The sequence below is a fragment of the Physella acuta genome, unplaced genomic scaffold, assembly GCF_028476545.2.
Source record: "Physella acuta isolate Inbredline_101_S28 unplaced genomic scaffold, ASM2847654v3 ptg001735l, whole genome shotgun sequence".
Taxonomy (NCBI): Eukaryota; Metazoa; Mollusca; class Gastropoda; family Physidae; genus Physella; species Physella acuta.
Genome location: NW_026733246.1, coordinates 2,865 through 15,870, shown reverse-complemented (window position 1 = coordinate 15,870; position 13,006 = coordinate 2,865). Strand labels below are relative to the sequence as shown.

At 31.8% G+C, this 13,006-nt stretch overlaps 1 protein-coding gene across 1 annotated transcript in view; it reads right to left on the bottom strand.

Annotated features, from left to right (window-relative positions):
- Window positions 1-12,758, bottom strand: part of LOC131930200 (transcription initiation factor TFIID subunit 1) — a 39,930-nt gene extending 27,172 nt beyond the window's left edge. The window contains exons 1-19 of the mRNA XM_059286612.1: window positions 12,635-12,758; window positions 9,088-9,317; window positions 8,680-8,788; window positions 8,375-8,470; window positions 7,993-8,109; window positions 7,301-7,333; window positions 6,188-6,315; window positions 5,502-5,843; window positions 4,868-5,044; window positions 4,392-4,602; window positions 4,050-4,103; window positions 3,698-3,801; window positions 3,261-3,392; window positions 2,799-2,873; window positions 2,338-2,451; window positions 1,689-1,862; window positions 1,069-1,242; window positions 613-803; window positions 181-295 (exon numbers count right to left, since the gene is read on the bottom strand). Coding sequence (XP_059142595.1) covers window positions 181-295; window positions 613-803; window positions 1,069-1,242; window positions 1,689-1,862; window positions 2,338-2,451; window positions 2,799-2,873; window positions 3,261-3,392; window positions 3,698-3,801; window positions 4,050-4,103; window positions 4,392-4,602; window positions 4,868-5,044; window positions 5,502-5,843; window positions 6,188-6,315; window positions 7,301-7,333; window positions 7,993-8,109; window positions 8,375-8,470; window positions 8,680-8,788; window positions 9,088-9,264 — 2,523 coding nt within the window. The 5' untranslated portion in view covers window positions 9,265-9,317; window positions 12,635-12,758. The remainder of the gene's footprint in view (window positions 1-180; window positions 296-612; window positions 804-1,068; window positions 1,243-1,688; window positions 1,863-2,337; window positions 2,452-2,798; window positions 2,874-3,260; window positions 3,393-3,697; window positions 3,802-4,049; window positions 4,104-4,391; window positions 4,603-4,867; window positions 5,045-5,501; window positions 5,844-6,187; window positions 6,316-7,300; window positions 7,334-7,992; window positions 8,110-8,374; window positions 8,471-8,679; window positions 8,789-9,087; window positions 9,318-12,634) is intronic.
- Window positions 12,759-13,006: the final 248 nt, after the last annotated feature.

The following is a 13,006-nucleotide window of genomic DNA, read 5'->3' as shown; positions in this document are numbered from 1 at the left end:
AACTTTAAAGTTCAAGTCTTTATCATATACATTTGCTTTCACTTAAATCAATAGCTTAATACAGTAGCCTTAACAATTCTCAACATTGTATTTACAATACTGGTATTGTTAGGTGCTATACTGTAAAGAACAAAATAATGCTCCTTTTATGTTCTATAATGTAAAGAAGAAAATACCCACTTGTAGGAAATCTCTGACGAAGTTATTTGCCCTTTTAGAATTAGGACCTGGGACCTCCATCAAAGGACCTTCTTGACCAACTGTGTAGATGGTTTCAACATCTCTGATGTAATACCTGGCCATGACATTTAATGTTATTTTGAAATATTAATCATAATACATTTTATGACAATCCATTGATTTTTTTGTAATTTTAAGAATTCTGTTTCAAAAAATGTATTTTAATTTTTTAAATATTTAGAAAAATACTTAACATTTTTTAATTAAAAAATAAATTTTAGTTGTCATTTTATTATATTTTTAAAAGATTAAGGAGACTGTAATATAAAATTTTTTTATTTAAAAAAGTTATTTTAAATTTATTATACTTTTAAAAATGATATATTTTTTTATTAGGCAACACTAATACATTACTCAGTGTCAATCATTTACCCTTGTCTCGTGCGAATGACCAAAAAGTCTGTTTGTGGGACATTGTGTTCATATAAGGGTGACCGGAACATGTTGTTCTCCAAGGCTTGAAGGCAGTTGCCAGGTTTTAAAGCACCAATAAATGGTGAAGTGTGTGCATAGGCCAGTTCTCCGTACTTGTAAGTCGGTGGATTTGTGTCTTTGCCAGGTTTCTGGTAAAATTTTTTTATTTTACTTAAAAAGCAATTTTTAAAGACATTTTAAGTCATTGTGATGGTTCAATCAGTATTCAAGCATATTCAAATAAATATGCTTTACAAGAGGCATGTTGGTTAATAACAAGATTAAAATAAATAAAAATAGAAACATAGTTTATTGACTTCAACAACAACAAAAAAAGTTCAGCAATGTATAATACAAGTTAATTTAATTTTAAATGAATGTATACTGAAAAGATATTTCAATCAGTTTTCTTACCCTTTTGTAATAATTTTTAATCTTGGAAGCCATGCCAACTTGCATCAGTAAGGGAGGAAACTCTTCAGAATACTCAGCCAAAATTAGCTCACCGTCCATTCCGGTTAGATCTTGAGGTGTTCTCATGAAAAATATTTCTCCACCACCAAACGCTTGTCTCTCTTGATCTCTGATCTGTAACAATAATAATGGTGAACTTACTGTGGTTCTTGTACTTTTGCTTTAAAATGCAAAAAAATAAGCAAAAAGATTTTTATTTTGAGTGAGCGAAATTGAAATATGTCTGTTAATTGTATAGTGAATCTGCCTCAGCATATTTTACTGTTACTGCGGAAAATTATTTAAATATTGAAATAGAGTGATTGGTTTATGAATAAATGTGCAAAAATGTTAAAACAAAAGATATTTAAGAATGTGCATAATAATATAAAACATTTTTAGATACAGTGAAACAAACTTAAAAACTTTTAATTAAAAAAAAAGGCTTTAAATAATTACTTTTTTTACTTTCGTTTTTTTTTAATATAAAAGATATTAAAAAAAACCAATTTCTATCATAACTTAGATCTAAACATCTAGACGAGAAAAAATGTAGAATAACAACAATTATATATAAATACCTTGGCTTTTCTCTTGATGACTTTGTTGAGGCTGTCCACAGGATGAGGTTCAAATGTGGACAAGCGACCGTGGGAATATTTCTTAAATGGCTGCCTATGGAAAGTTCTCAGCTTATTTGGGCCCAGGTGAGTGGGGAAAAATGGCTGCCGTAGTTCAGCCGCTGGGGTGGAGTGCTGGAGATGAGATCAAAACTTTGATGGTTAGATGGGTTTAAAAGGGTTAATCAACAGACTGATGTGATGTTAATCAACAGACTGATGTGATGGGCTTCAAAAGTTTGATGGGTTGAAAAGGGTTAATCGACAGACAGATGTGATGGGCTTCAAAAGGTAGATGGGTGGAAAAGGGTTAATCAACATACTGCCCAGATGTGCTTTAAAGGGTGGAAAAATGTTATTTCGCATTCATCTGAAATTTGCTTCAAAAGTTAGCAGGGTAGAAAAATATTATTCAACATTCAGACAAGATTTGAAAACTTTTCAGTTAAAAAAAATTAATTTGTTTATTGATAGTTACTAAAAAAACTTTTTAAAACTCCCATGAAATTTATAAAATAAAACTGCACTGCTTTAGCTCTTGTTAATAGCTAGATAATATGATCAGTTTTATGTGAATAACAATACAATTAACATAATCAATAGATAATACCTGTATAACAGAGCTACCAATGTTGGGACGTAAGGCATTGTCCATCTGTTTAGGGCTGTAGTATTCATCATTGGATAGGTTAAACAAGTCTTTAGCATTAACAGCGTTAGGAACCTATAATGAAATCACAGCGTGCAAGCAAAATGTATGTACTCTAAAACTGTCTTTATCTAAATGATCTAAACTAATATTGTAATGGACAAGATAATAATTAACATTTGGTCACGATAAATTTTGTTTAGCTAATCTCACAATTTATTGTAAAAAAAAAATTGCGCTTTTATAAACTAAATACTTAAAACTATACTTATCACTTTTCATTGCTGATGTCAATTTAAACTTTTCAGAAACTTACCAGACTATCAAATAATAAATGACACCAGAAAACTGGTATCAAACAACAGAAAACTATTATCAAAGAACAGAAAACTATTATCAAAGAACATAAAAAACATAGCTACCTCTTCCTTATCTCCATTTCCATCCTTCAAAATTCCAGCTTTACCCAACAATATTTTGCTCTTGCGAAGAGATTCCTAAAAAAAATAAACAGAATAATTAGAAATGGGTTGATACAAAATGGAGTGAATCAGTTAGATATTTGCAATATTTGCTAGGTGAACTGTATTTATATTTAATCATATAACACAGAAGAAAAGCAGTACATTCTTATACATAAAAAGGATTATGTTTACACTGTATTGTTTTAATATTAGTCTAATGGGAACATCAAATAGTTATTTTTTTTTTCATGAGATTGTTTAACATTCTGTTTATAACTTTTCTTTGAAAAAAAAAAACCCATTTCCAAGCATTCTATGAACAGAGTGATGACACAGACAGCTTTATTTTATGAGAAACCATGTGAGATTTATTTTAAGACAACCCACATATCAGTGTAGTCGTAAGGAAACAAGATTTACCTTCTCCTTCTTTGTGCCAGTCCCCTGTTCTGTCTGCTGGTTGGGGTCAATGTCATCTGGTATCTCCAGGATGATGTTTTCATCATTAGGGTCAAGGGTCAGCACCTTGGGGCTAGGTATAGAGTCCATGTTCTGGAGGATTGGTGTAATAAATAACAGTTGTCAAGACAAAGAAAACAAATGATTATACAAAGGCAAAGACAAGTAAGAAAAATTGAATTGAAACTACTAATTATCATGGAAAATTACTCAAATCCAAAACCTTCAATAATAATGGATGATAACTATCATGTTTTAAACAAGTAAAAGCCGGAACATCCTGTTTTGTTCAACAGCAATAAGGGGTTTTTTGGTCAAAGCTTGTGCATTTAAATAATTCCATGAATCAAGAATCCTGCCCAAAGATATTCTCATCAAAACCTCAAGAAGATTTTTACCTCTGCATCCCATATGATGTCATCCTCCCAATTCTTGTAGATCAAGGCTTCATTCTCTACAGGAAAAATTGAGAACCACTCGGAATCTCTGCCCATTTCAGAATCTGTAAAACAATACAACAGGCCAATTATCTTACATGTAAAAAAACACAAAATGCCAAATAAAATATTCATATATTTTTTTAAACTACATTTTTTTTATTTTAAGAGAATTAATGAAATAAAATAAAAAAAGGTAAAGTAGTCCATGAATTTTTTAGATATACAGATTTCACAATTACAGGTTACCAATGAGATTACCAATGCAGCATTAAACTACATGTTATTCTACTGATGTGTAGCCTTTACCTACCTGGCTTAGCAATGATGGACTTTGATCTCTGTAAAAAACCTGACTGTGACCGAGCTAGAGAAAGATAATATTAAAGAATATATAAAGGTGCACCATACTTTCTCAATTACAACAAAGCAACAGCAGATTGAAGTGAACATAAGAACAAGACTTTTCTGTTTAGAAGGTTGAAATATTATTAAAGGCTGGTACGGACAGTATTGTGCATTTCCACTCAAATTTGTGTGTTTTTCATGTTTCTTAAAGACAATCTGACAAAGATGCAACATGGAAACAAATTTTCTTAAAGAATTAAGCTGAATTGAAAAAAATCTATATTTAAATTGAGAACGAAATCCTTACACTGAGCAAACGTCCTGTTGTTTGTACTTGGTACCCAGCCAGCAAACTCAGCATTCTTCTTGTGCTCTTCTAGAACTTTCTGCTTGGACTTCTCTCCATCCCAGATAATTTTATCCTCCCACCTCTGCTGGGTGACCATCAGATAACGGTCATAGTCCAGGTTTTTGTCAATCCTCTCTGCCTCTTCCTCCTCTCTTTTCTTTGCCTCCTCCTGCACAGAAGAGTGGGTGGTTACAGTAAACTACACTAAAACTAGTACTGCAACATTTACATTCTATTTTCCCTCACAGAAATATTGGATCATCCTTTCTACATCACCATAACAATATTAAATGTAATATGGCTAAACGCTCATTGAAATAAAATTCAAAATTCACTAATAAATTAAGTGTAAATCAATTTAGTTTTAACTTTTATTCAATAAGCTCAATAGTTTAATATAGAGTTAGAAAATTAGAGTGTATTGTTGTACTCACTGGTTTGAGTTTAAAGTCATAGTGAAAGTCTCGTCCAGTCTCATCCACCCCCAGGTAATCATACCAGTACTGGGCAGGTCCATAGCGCCATGGTGCCACATCTGTGTCATGGTCACTCTCATTTGGACCTGATTGATTTCTTGACATGGAGCGATCTGTTGGCCTTTTGAGCAGTTCCTAAAATAGAAATTTACAGAAAACTTAATATATTTCATAAAAACTATCCAAATTTTCTTGGTGAATATGAAACATCTAGGAGTTATGTGACAAGCACTACATGGTTAACACTGAAATCAAGTTATAGGCTCCAATTGGTTAACAATGATATTGATAGTTTTAAGCACTAGATGGTTAAAAACTAATGAAATGTGAACAGTTATAGGCAGCTCATGGTTGTTGAATGGTTGTGATATGTTAAATTTTAATTTAAAATTAAGTTTACTGAGGTCTCTTAGCAAGCTTTGAACTGAAACTAATCATAAAAAGGAAAATACTAATTATTTAATTATACCTCTATTTAGTAATTGCTAAAGTCTGCTACTATAATACAGTATTATAAACAGAATTAAATGGCAAAAACTGGACTGATTCCACAAAATGGAGTTTAATACAAGGTCATACAACAAATACCAACCTCATCATCATCTGTCAGCTCTTCTTTCTTGGGGCTCCTTCCAAGGTTGATCTTAAGATCCAACTCATCCTCTTCCCCAGCCTCGTAACCATCATCACTGTCATCCATCTTTTCAGCCTTGCTGCTCTCATCCATTTCTTTCTTAACCCCAACCTTCTGCACATTGTCAGTGCTTTCATTTTCCTTGTCAGCAGAGTCAGACTTTTTCTTCTCACTCTCCTCTTTTTCTTTCTTTTTACTTTCAGCTTTTTTCTTCTCCTCGTCATCGTCTTTTCTCTTGCGCTTTTTCCTCCAGACATGGGGCATGTGGGCTGCTTTAAACAGCCTAGAAAACCTCAACACCTGCCAAAAGTAATTACAATTCAATGAAATAAAACTGGTGCTGATGGACAAGTATGACAATTATTACAGTAAAATTACTAAACATAATACAGCTTTGTGTATCACCTTGTCTTATGTCAACAAACTACCCAGCCATATCTCTTAACAACAAGGGAGTGATATACGTGTCTGAACTCAAGAAACAATAAGAGACCTACCTGGCAAGTCTGAACTCTGAGAGGAATTGACCTACAGACACAAATCTAAACTCGGGGAACAACAAGTGATCACCTAGCCATGTCTGATCCCAGGGAACAATAGGATTCCTATCTGGCCACTGGATGCAGGGAACAAGAAAGACCTACCTGACCATGCCTGAACTCAGGGAACAACATGGTGACATCAACATTAGCCAGTTCTGGAGGCATCATGTCCGCCAATGGTGTGTTGAGCTTCTTGCCTGGGCTTAATGATGATGGAGATGTTTGCTCATCTGTGAGATTAGACAAACAGTTAAAGCAGGGGATTTTAACAACTGTGGTTTCTAGAGCCTGGCAGAAAATATTTTTTACTAAACTTATTCTACACATAAATAAAAATAGTAGATGTGGCACCTCAAATAAAAAGTAATAAACTTTGTAATGTGCAGGTATAAAATCAGTTGATTTTTTAAACAAAAACTAGAGAATATTAATATTTCCTGAACACATTAGCTTTCTATAAAGCATTTAGATTTTTTTTATAAAACAATGAAAATTGGTGAAACAAATTAAAATTCGCCTTTATGTGAGATAATATGTTTAAAATTTAACAGAAAAAGAAAATGATTTTTCTTCTTCAGAAAATGGAGTGGGTTAAAAATGTGATGTGCTTCATATTTGCAAATCAGTAAGCATTTTATGCTCATGCTAATAAAAACTGTATTGAGATCAATTTTAAGGATTTTTCATTAAAGCCTAACAGTAAAAATTATTGAAGTTAGCAATAGAATGGGTTTCCTAACAAGTGTGAAATAGTAAATTAAGCATACTTATTCAGAGAAGTAACAAAATGAAAGACAGATAAATTAATTACCAGAATATATCATGTACTTTGAACATTTAATATTGATAGATATTTTTTAGCAACATATTAAGTTAGAATAGAAATAATTAATACTAAAGCATAAACTACTGAAATTGAAATTAGTGTATAAAGCGAGAGGCATAAATTAGAAACGATTAATATTGTCCACACTGATGACCAAAGTTATTGAACTTTATGAAATATTTTTAAGCTAGTAGATGACATGAACAAAAGGAAGCTAAAATAATTTCTATTATATAATTTATATTTAGGTGAGAACCACATGAGAAAACCCAAAAGATATTAATCTGTAGATACTAATTGTATTGAATTTTTTAAATACTAGGCTACTTAATGTGAGAAATAACCACAGCAAGGAGGATTATATTATAGTTGCTGAGGAGGTGTCTTACCAGTAGAAAATTTTGCTACTGATGTTTGATGACCTGTGGTGGGAAAACAACATACAATGTTAGTCAGTGACACACTGAAAAACAATGTAACCAAGCTGAACAACATAGTGTTAGTAAGTAACTAAAAACAAGTTCACAATATACAAAACTTACAGCATGCATGCTAAATCATAAAATGTTATGTAAGGTACAGAAATGGAATTTTTTTAGTCATAATGGTTGGTGGAACAATATAAAAGCAACACTGGAACAACAGATTTGAAAAAAAAAAATTGCATTATACTATAAAGGGACTTAACTGGAGTAATAAATACAAGTAAAACTAAACAAAATATCACGTGCAAACATCCAAGCAACAATAAGAAATACCAAAAAACATACTTATATTAAATAATATCATAAGCAACAAAATACTAATAAAAAACAAATCAGTTCACATTCATGCCATGAATATCCCACAATGAAATACCTATGCTGGTACCACAATCTGAATGGATGAGTGAAACAGGGTAACCATGACAACATACAGTTAGACAACAAACATAGCCTTGGACATCCAATCTCATAATGCAATACCTGAGCTGGTGCCACCATCTGATGTAGAGACACTGATAGGCTGTGTGGGATAGGGTAACCATGACAACATAAAGCCAGATAACACACTTAGCTATAAATATCCCAGAACTCTATACCTGAGCTAGTGCCACCATCTGTAGAGACACTGATTGGCTGAGTGGGACAGGGTAGCCATGATGGTGGTGGCATCAACTTCCTATCATCGTCATCGGCCGTGTCTTCATTGGCATCATCTAGCATGAACAGTAGTCATAATGTGTACATCTGTTTCAACGCTTTATCATTTTCTTAGAAAAGTTTTCAATGCATTTACATCTTTTTAAAATGAATTTGTATTTAGTATGCAAATGATTAATAAGTTATGTTTAAGAGTTCAGTAAAAGTCACAAAATTTATATGTATTTTAAATTTATTTGTTTCAACTGAAAACATAAAAGAACGTATAACATAATATATTAATAAAAATGTATACAGAAACATAAAATCAGAACTAAGTACCTTTAAAGTCACCAACTAATTTCAGATCAATATCTTCATCTGCAGTTTCGATGATGTCAGAATAATCAATAGCAGATGGTGATTTTCTGTTAAAGTCTATACGAAAACAAATTGCAAATCAATAAAATAAGTAGTTTAGTAGAAATAAATAGTGAATCCCTGTTGAAATCATAGGAAACATAGGAAATATTGCACATTTTAGATCAATAAAAAAAGTATGGTTTATAAATAAAAAAAAAAAAAACACAATCCCAATCAGGGATAGAACAATTAATAAATAAAAAAAAAACTGAAACAAATTTTACCTTCATCTGCTTGTCCAGAGCCCAAGTCTCCACCCCCACCTTCTGTGATCTCCTGCACCATGGACCCTATACCTAGCTGTGTTAGTGAGCCCAGGTGACGTTTGGATTCCTGGGAGTAAAGAAAAATAAGGAGTTACAAACAACTTTCAAATTTCATGCTATGTCTAGTTCCTCTTAGTGTCATAAATAAAAATACCAACAGTAAATGAGTTAGCTTGGCTATTGTTGTCTTAAAGTTTTTATGAAAATCATGTTTAAGAAAAAATACATAAAACACAAAATGTAAATTACTACTAATAAATATATCTTGAGTAAACAGATAGCTACCAAAATCAGAATGCTAGGTCTTTTCATGCTTTAAATAATTATGAAAATGAGAAAAAAAATTGAACAGGAAATTCAAGTTACCTCATCCAAAAAATCTTCCTCCAATTCACCCTTTTCATCAATGTTGCCAAATAAAAACCCAGTCAAAGAGGATATGGCAGAGGTTTGTTTATCCTGCTGGCTGGAGTCTCCATGGTCACTGTTAGCATGATCCAGGCTAAGGTCCAGGTCCATATCTCTCTCTTCATCGCTGTCCATGGCTTGCTTTGTTCAGTTGAATCAGCTTTTATGATGACATTTTGAGTAACATGCTATTTTAAAAAAAGCAATCCATTTATTAAGTAAATTCTTCTCAATCAATTGATATGAGTAGAATGATTAATTTTTTTAAAGATAGAAATTATTTGAAAATAAAAACAATTGTATTAGTTTTGTGACTTATAATTTTGGACTGTCAAAGTTATCCCTTTTATCATGGGGGCTTAAAAAAAAAAACTGCATTGCGAAATGTTTAGTGAAGCCAAAATAAATATGTAGTAAGTTTTGATTAAGGAATCAACCCAAAATTTTCAAAACTGAGCTAATTCTAACAGTAGACACAAGACATTTTTACATGATTTTTGGTGGCAGTGAAATGGGGTAAGTTTTTTTAAATGAGAACAGTCATTAAATGAGTATCAGCCTTAAATTTGGTGTGAATAAATAGGTTAAATTAAAAAAAAAAAATTAATAATTTAGGCTATAAATTAGAAAATAAATTTATACATGACTAATTTCACATACATCTGTATAATGGCAAAAGTAAGTCAAAGACATTATACATTTTCAAAAGAAAACTAGTTTCCAATTTAAAGAATAAAAATCTATGTAATGGGCTACACTTCAGACCACTGTCTGGCTTTTACAATAAAAAATTTGCTGCCAAAATTTAAAAAATGGAATATTTATTAACAATAAGCCAATGAAATACAGGGGTCCAACTCATTTTTGTGTGTGCAGTGGCTGAAATTAAGGATAAGGATGACAGCATTCAAACTTAATAGTCCTACCAATTTTGATCTCTATTTATAAAGTATCAGTGTCTAGTAAGAAAATTAAAGTAGCCACACAGTAAATAGTAAAAAACATATCACTAATATTGATTGCAGCGTAAAGTAAAATGTCAGTAGTGTTTATTATACCAGTAGTAGATCTAGTTTTATCCAACAAATTCTATAACAATACTGATTAGATTATAACAATATAACAATGAATGTTTAGACTTTAGTGTTTGCAATGCATTTTACATCTGCTGTATATTTGTTCATTTCGCTGAGTACGAGGCAGAAGATAATGTAAAAAGTAATATATTGCAGCATAAAAATCATTTATTTTATATTCTCAAACTTTGGTTACTAATAACAAAATTATGAACGTTGCTGTAATAAAATAATTTTAACCATTAAAAATATTTCTGATTCTGTGGAAAAATTAATGAAAAAAATAACTAGTGATAAACAGCCAACACTAAGCTCGCTGTGTATTTGAATGGGAAGAACTCCTAGTGTAGTAGATGACACATTCATGCTGAACTGCCTATCATTTAGCACAACAACACTTCTTAAAAATTAACTCACTGTCTCACTCACAGCTTCCTGGTCATTTAAAAACAAATGTATTTCTTAAAAATATATTTCTGGGCTAGCGTTTAATTTTGATAGGCTAATTTAACTAATTAAAATTGGGGATGATTGAAGATACAGATAAGTGTGTTAGGTTGTTAGTAGTATTGTAATCTCGACCAGTTTAGAAATTAGGGTTTGGCGTCAGGTAGGACTAAGGTTGGGGTTAGCTTATTTTAGGTAATAGTAACCTAACAGTCCCTTTTTTAAGAAGATTCCGGATTCTCTGACACTGGTATAAAAAGTCCCCAAAAATTGGTAGGCCTATCGGGATTCTATCGTTTTAGGTACGTAAAATCGCCCACGACTTATGATGTGAAAAATAGGTGACTCCTTAAATTTTAATAATTATTTCACATTTTGAGGAAGATTTATGTTTTTTAAAATACAAAAATGTTTCCTTTTTCATTTATGTACCTGTTTTTAATCAATTGAATTAAAACTTTTCAGTAATAAATGAAGACTAGCGATGTTTCCAATAGATGTAACCATGCTCATTTACTATAGCAGACATCTGTTTTATTTTTATTAACTTATAGCATGAGATTCAGGGGGAAGCCACTCTATTTTACAAATGGCTGCTGTTTATATAGCAAATCTTTCTCGCAGACACGGCTGTTTAAAGTTAATTTCTGGCCTATATTGATATATTTAGCCATTGATTTAGGTTTATTATTCATTTATCTATAATATTCGACACAAACATATCACAATATACTTCTATAAAAGCCTTGACAATGAGGTAACGTTTTCGTACATTCATAGCCGCGGGCAATTTTTACTTACCCAAAACCATAGATTACCGGCCTATCAAATTATTAGGAAATAAATGTAGTTTTTAATTCTTTAAGTCCTTAAACAATATGGAAGTTTATAATCTGAGGCGAATCCCTAATATAAGAGATAAAAAAAGGCTCAACTGGACATGAGCGGTGAACAACCGGGAGTGATCTCCCCTAAACTTTTTTTAATAGGCCCTATTCTTATATATTATATATAACACTACAGGGGATGGCAACTCGGGATACAGACATGTTTTTATTCCCATTTTTAATTTACGTAAACTTTTAAAAATGGAACAGAATCTCCTAGATCTAGATCTACTCTGTATACGAAAAAGTAAAAAACAAGTAATTAAAAAAAGTCTAGTGACAATTTTAGCGCAATTTCCTTATGTTATCTAAAAATAGCTCTGTCGTAGCGTAAATCAAGAGCAGGGTTAGTAAAACCATTGGTTAGTTATTAAAACGTTTTTTATTAAGTTTTTTTTCAGTATTTTACATGTTTTATTTACAATAGAGTAACATGACTAAAAACCATTGCGCGCCTAGCTACCGAACGTGATGTCGCAGCCATTGAACGTGATGGCGCAGCTATTGAACGTGATGACGCATGTGGTGTGGTTGGAAAAACATGCCTACTAATTCGGTCCAAATTTTAATTAATTCAAAAAAATTTTTGTGACCTAACGAAAGGATATTTTTGAAAACTTTCTTCGGCAATATTGTTCTAAATTATGGCAGGAATCGATTGGTACATGTTTTAAGTCGCTAAGTGGTCTGGTTGCCGAGATATGGGCAAAAAACGGAATTTTTTCGAGGTTTTTTGGCTTTTTCGGGAAATCCATGAAAGAAACCCGGAATTTTTATGGCCTATGTTCATCCTCGTAACTTGCTTAACATAATTGCTTTTGTAACTAGTCATCGATATTGCTTCGTTGAGGAGGAGATACGACTTAAAGCCCGGACACACATTCATACATCCATACATTCATCCATCCATACATTCCCAGAAATGACGAGTTAATAAACGCAATTCTCCAGAATGGAAATTGCGCTAAAAAAAGGCAAATGGCTCAGTTTCACCATCGAGCAAGAGGAGCTCTGATCTACCGACATAAAACATACATGAAAAAGTGTGATTTTATTATTTAATCGTATTTTACGGTTGGTATGAAGTACACAAACCTTATTCTCATACAGATTGCCTCATAAATTGCCATATTTTGATAATGCACGTAAACATTAATCTAAATTGCAATAATATGAATTTTGCTTGTTGTGGACATCGCCATTTTAAACATCAAGCTTGCCAGGTTTTTTGGATAATAAAATGTTCATAATGTGTTTCTAATTCCTGTAGCTAAAAATATTTCTATTTTTATTAGATCTACTCAATTCATAATCGTTCACATTTAGGGTGATAAATAATAATAATTGTAAAACTACCTAAGTATGGTATGGCTTAATAAATAAGATTTGTTTAATATATGTTTTTATAAAATAAAACTTTTATAAAGCCAAAATGCCATATTACTTTCGGGAATTTCCGTTGTCATA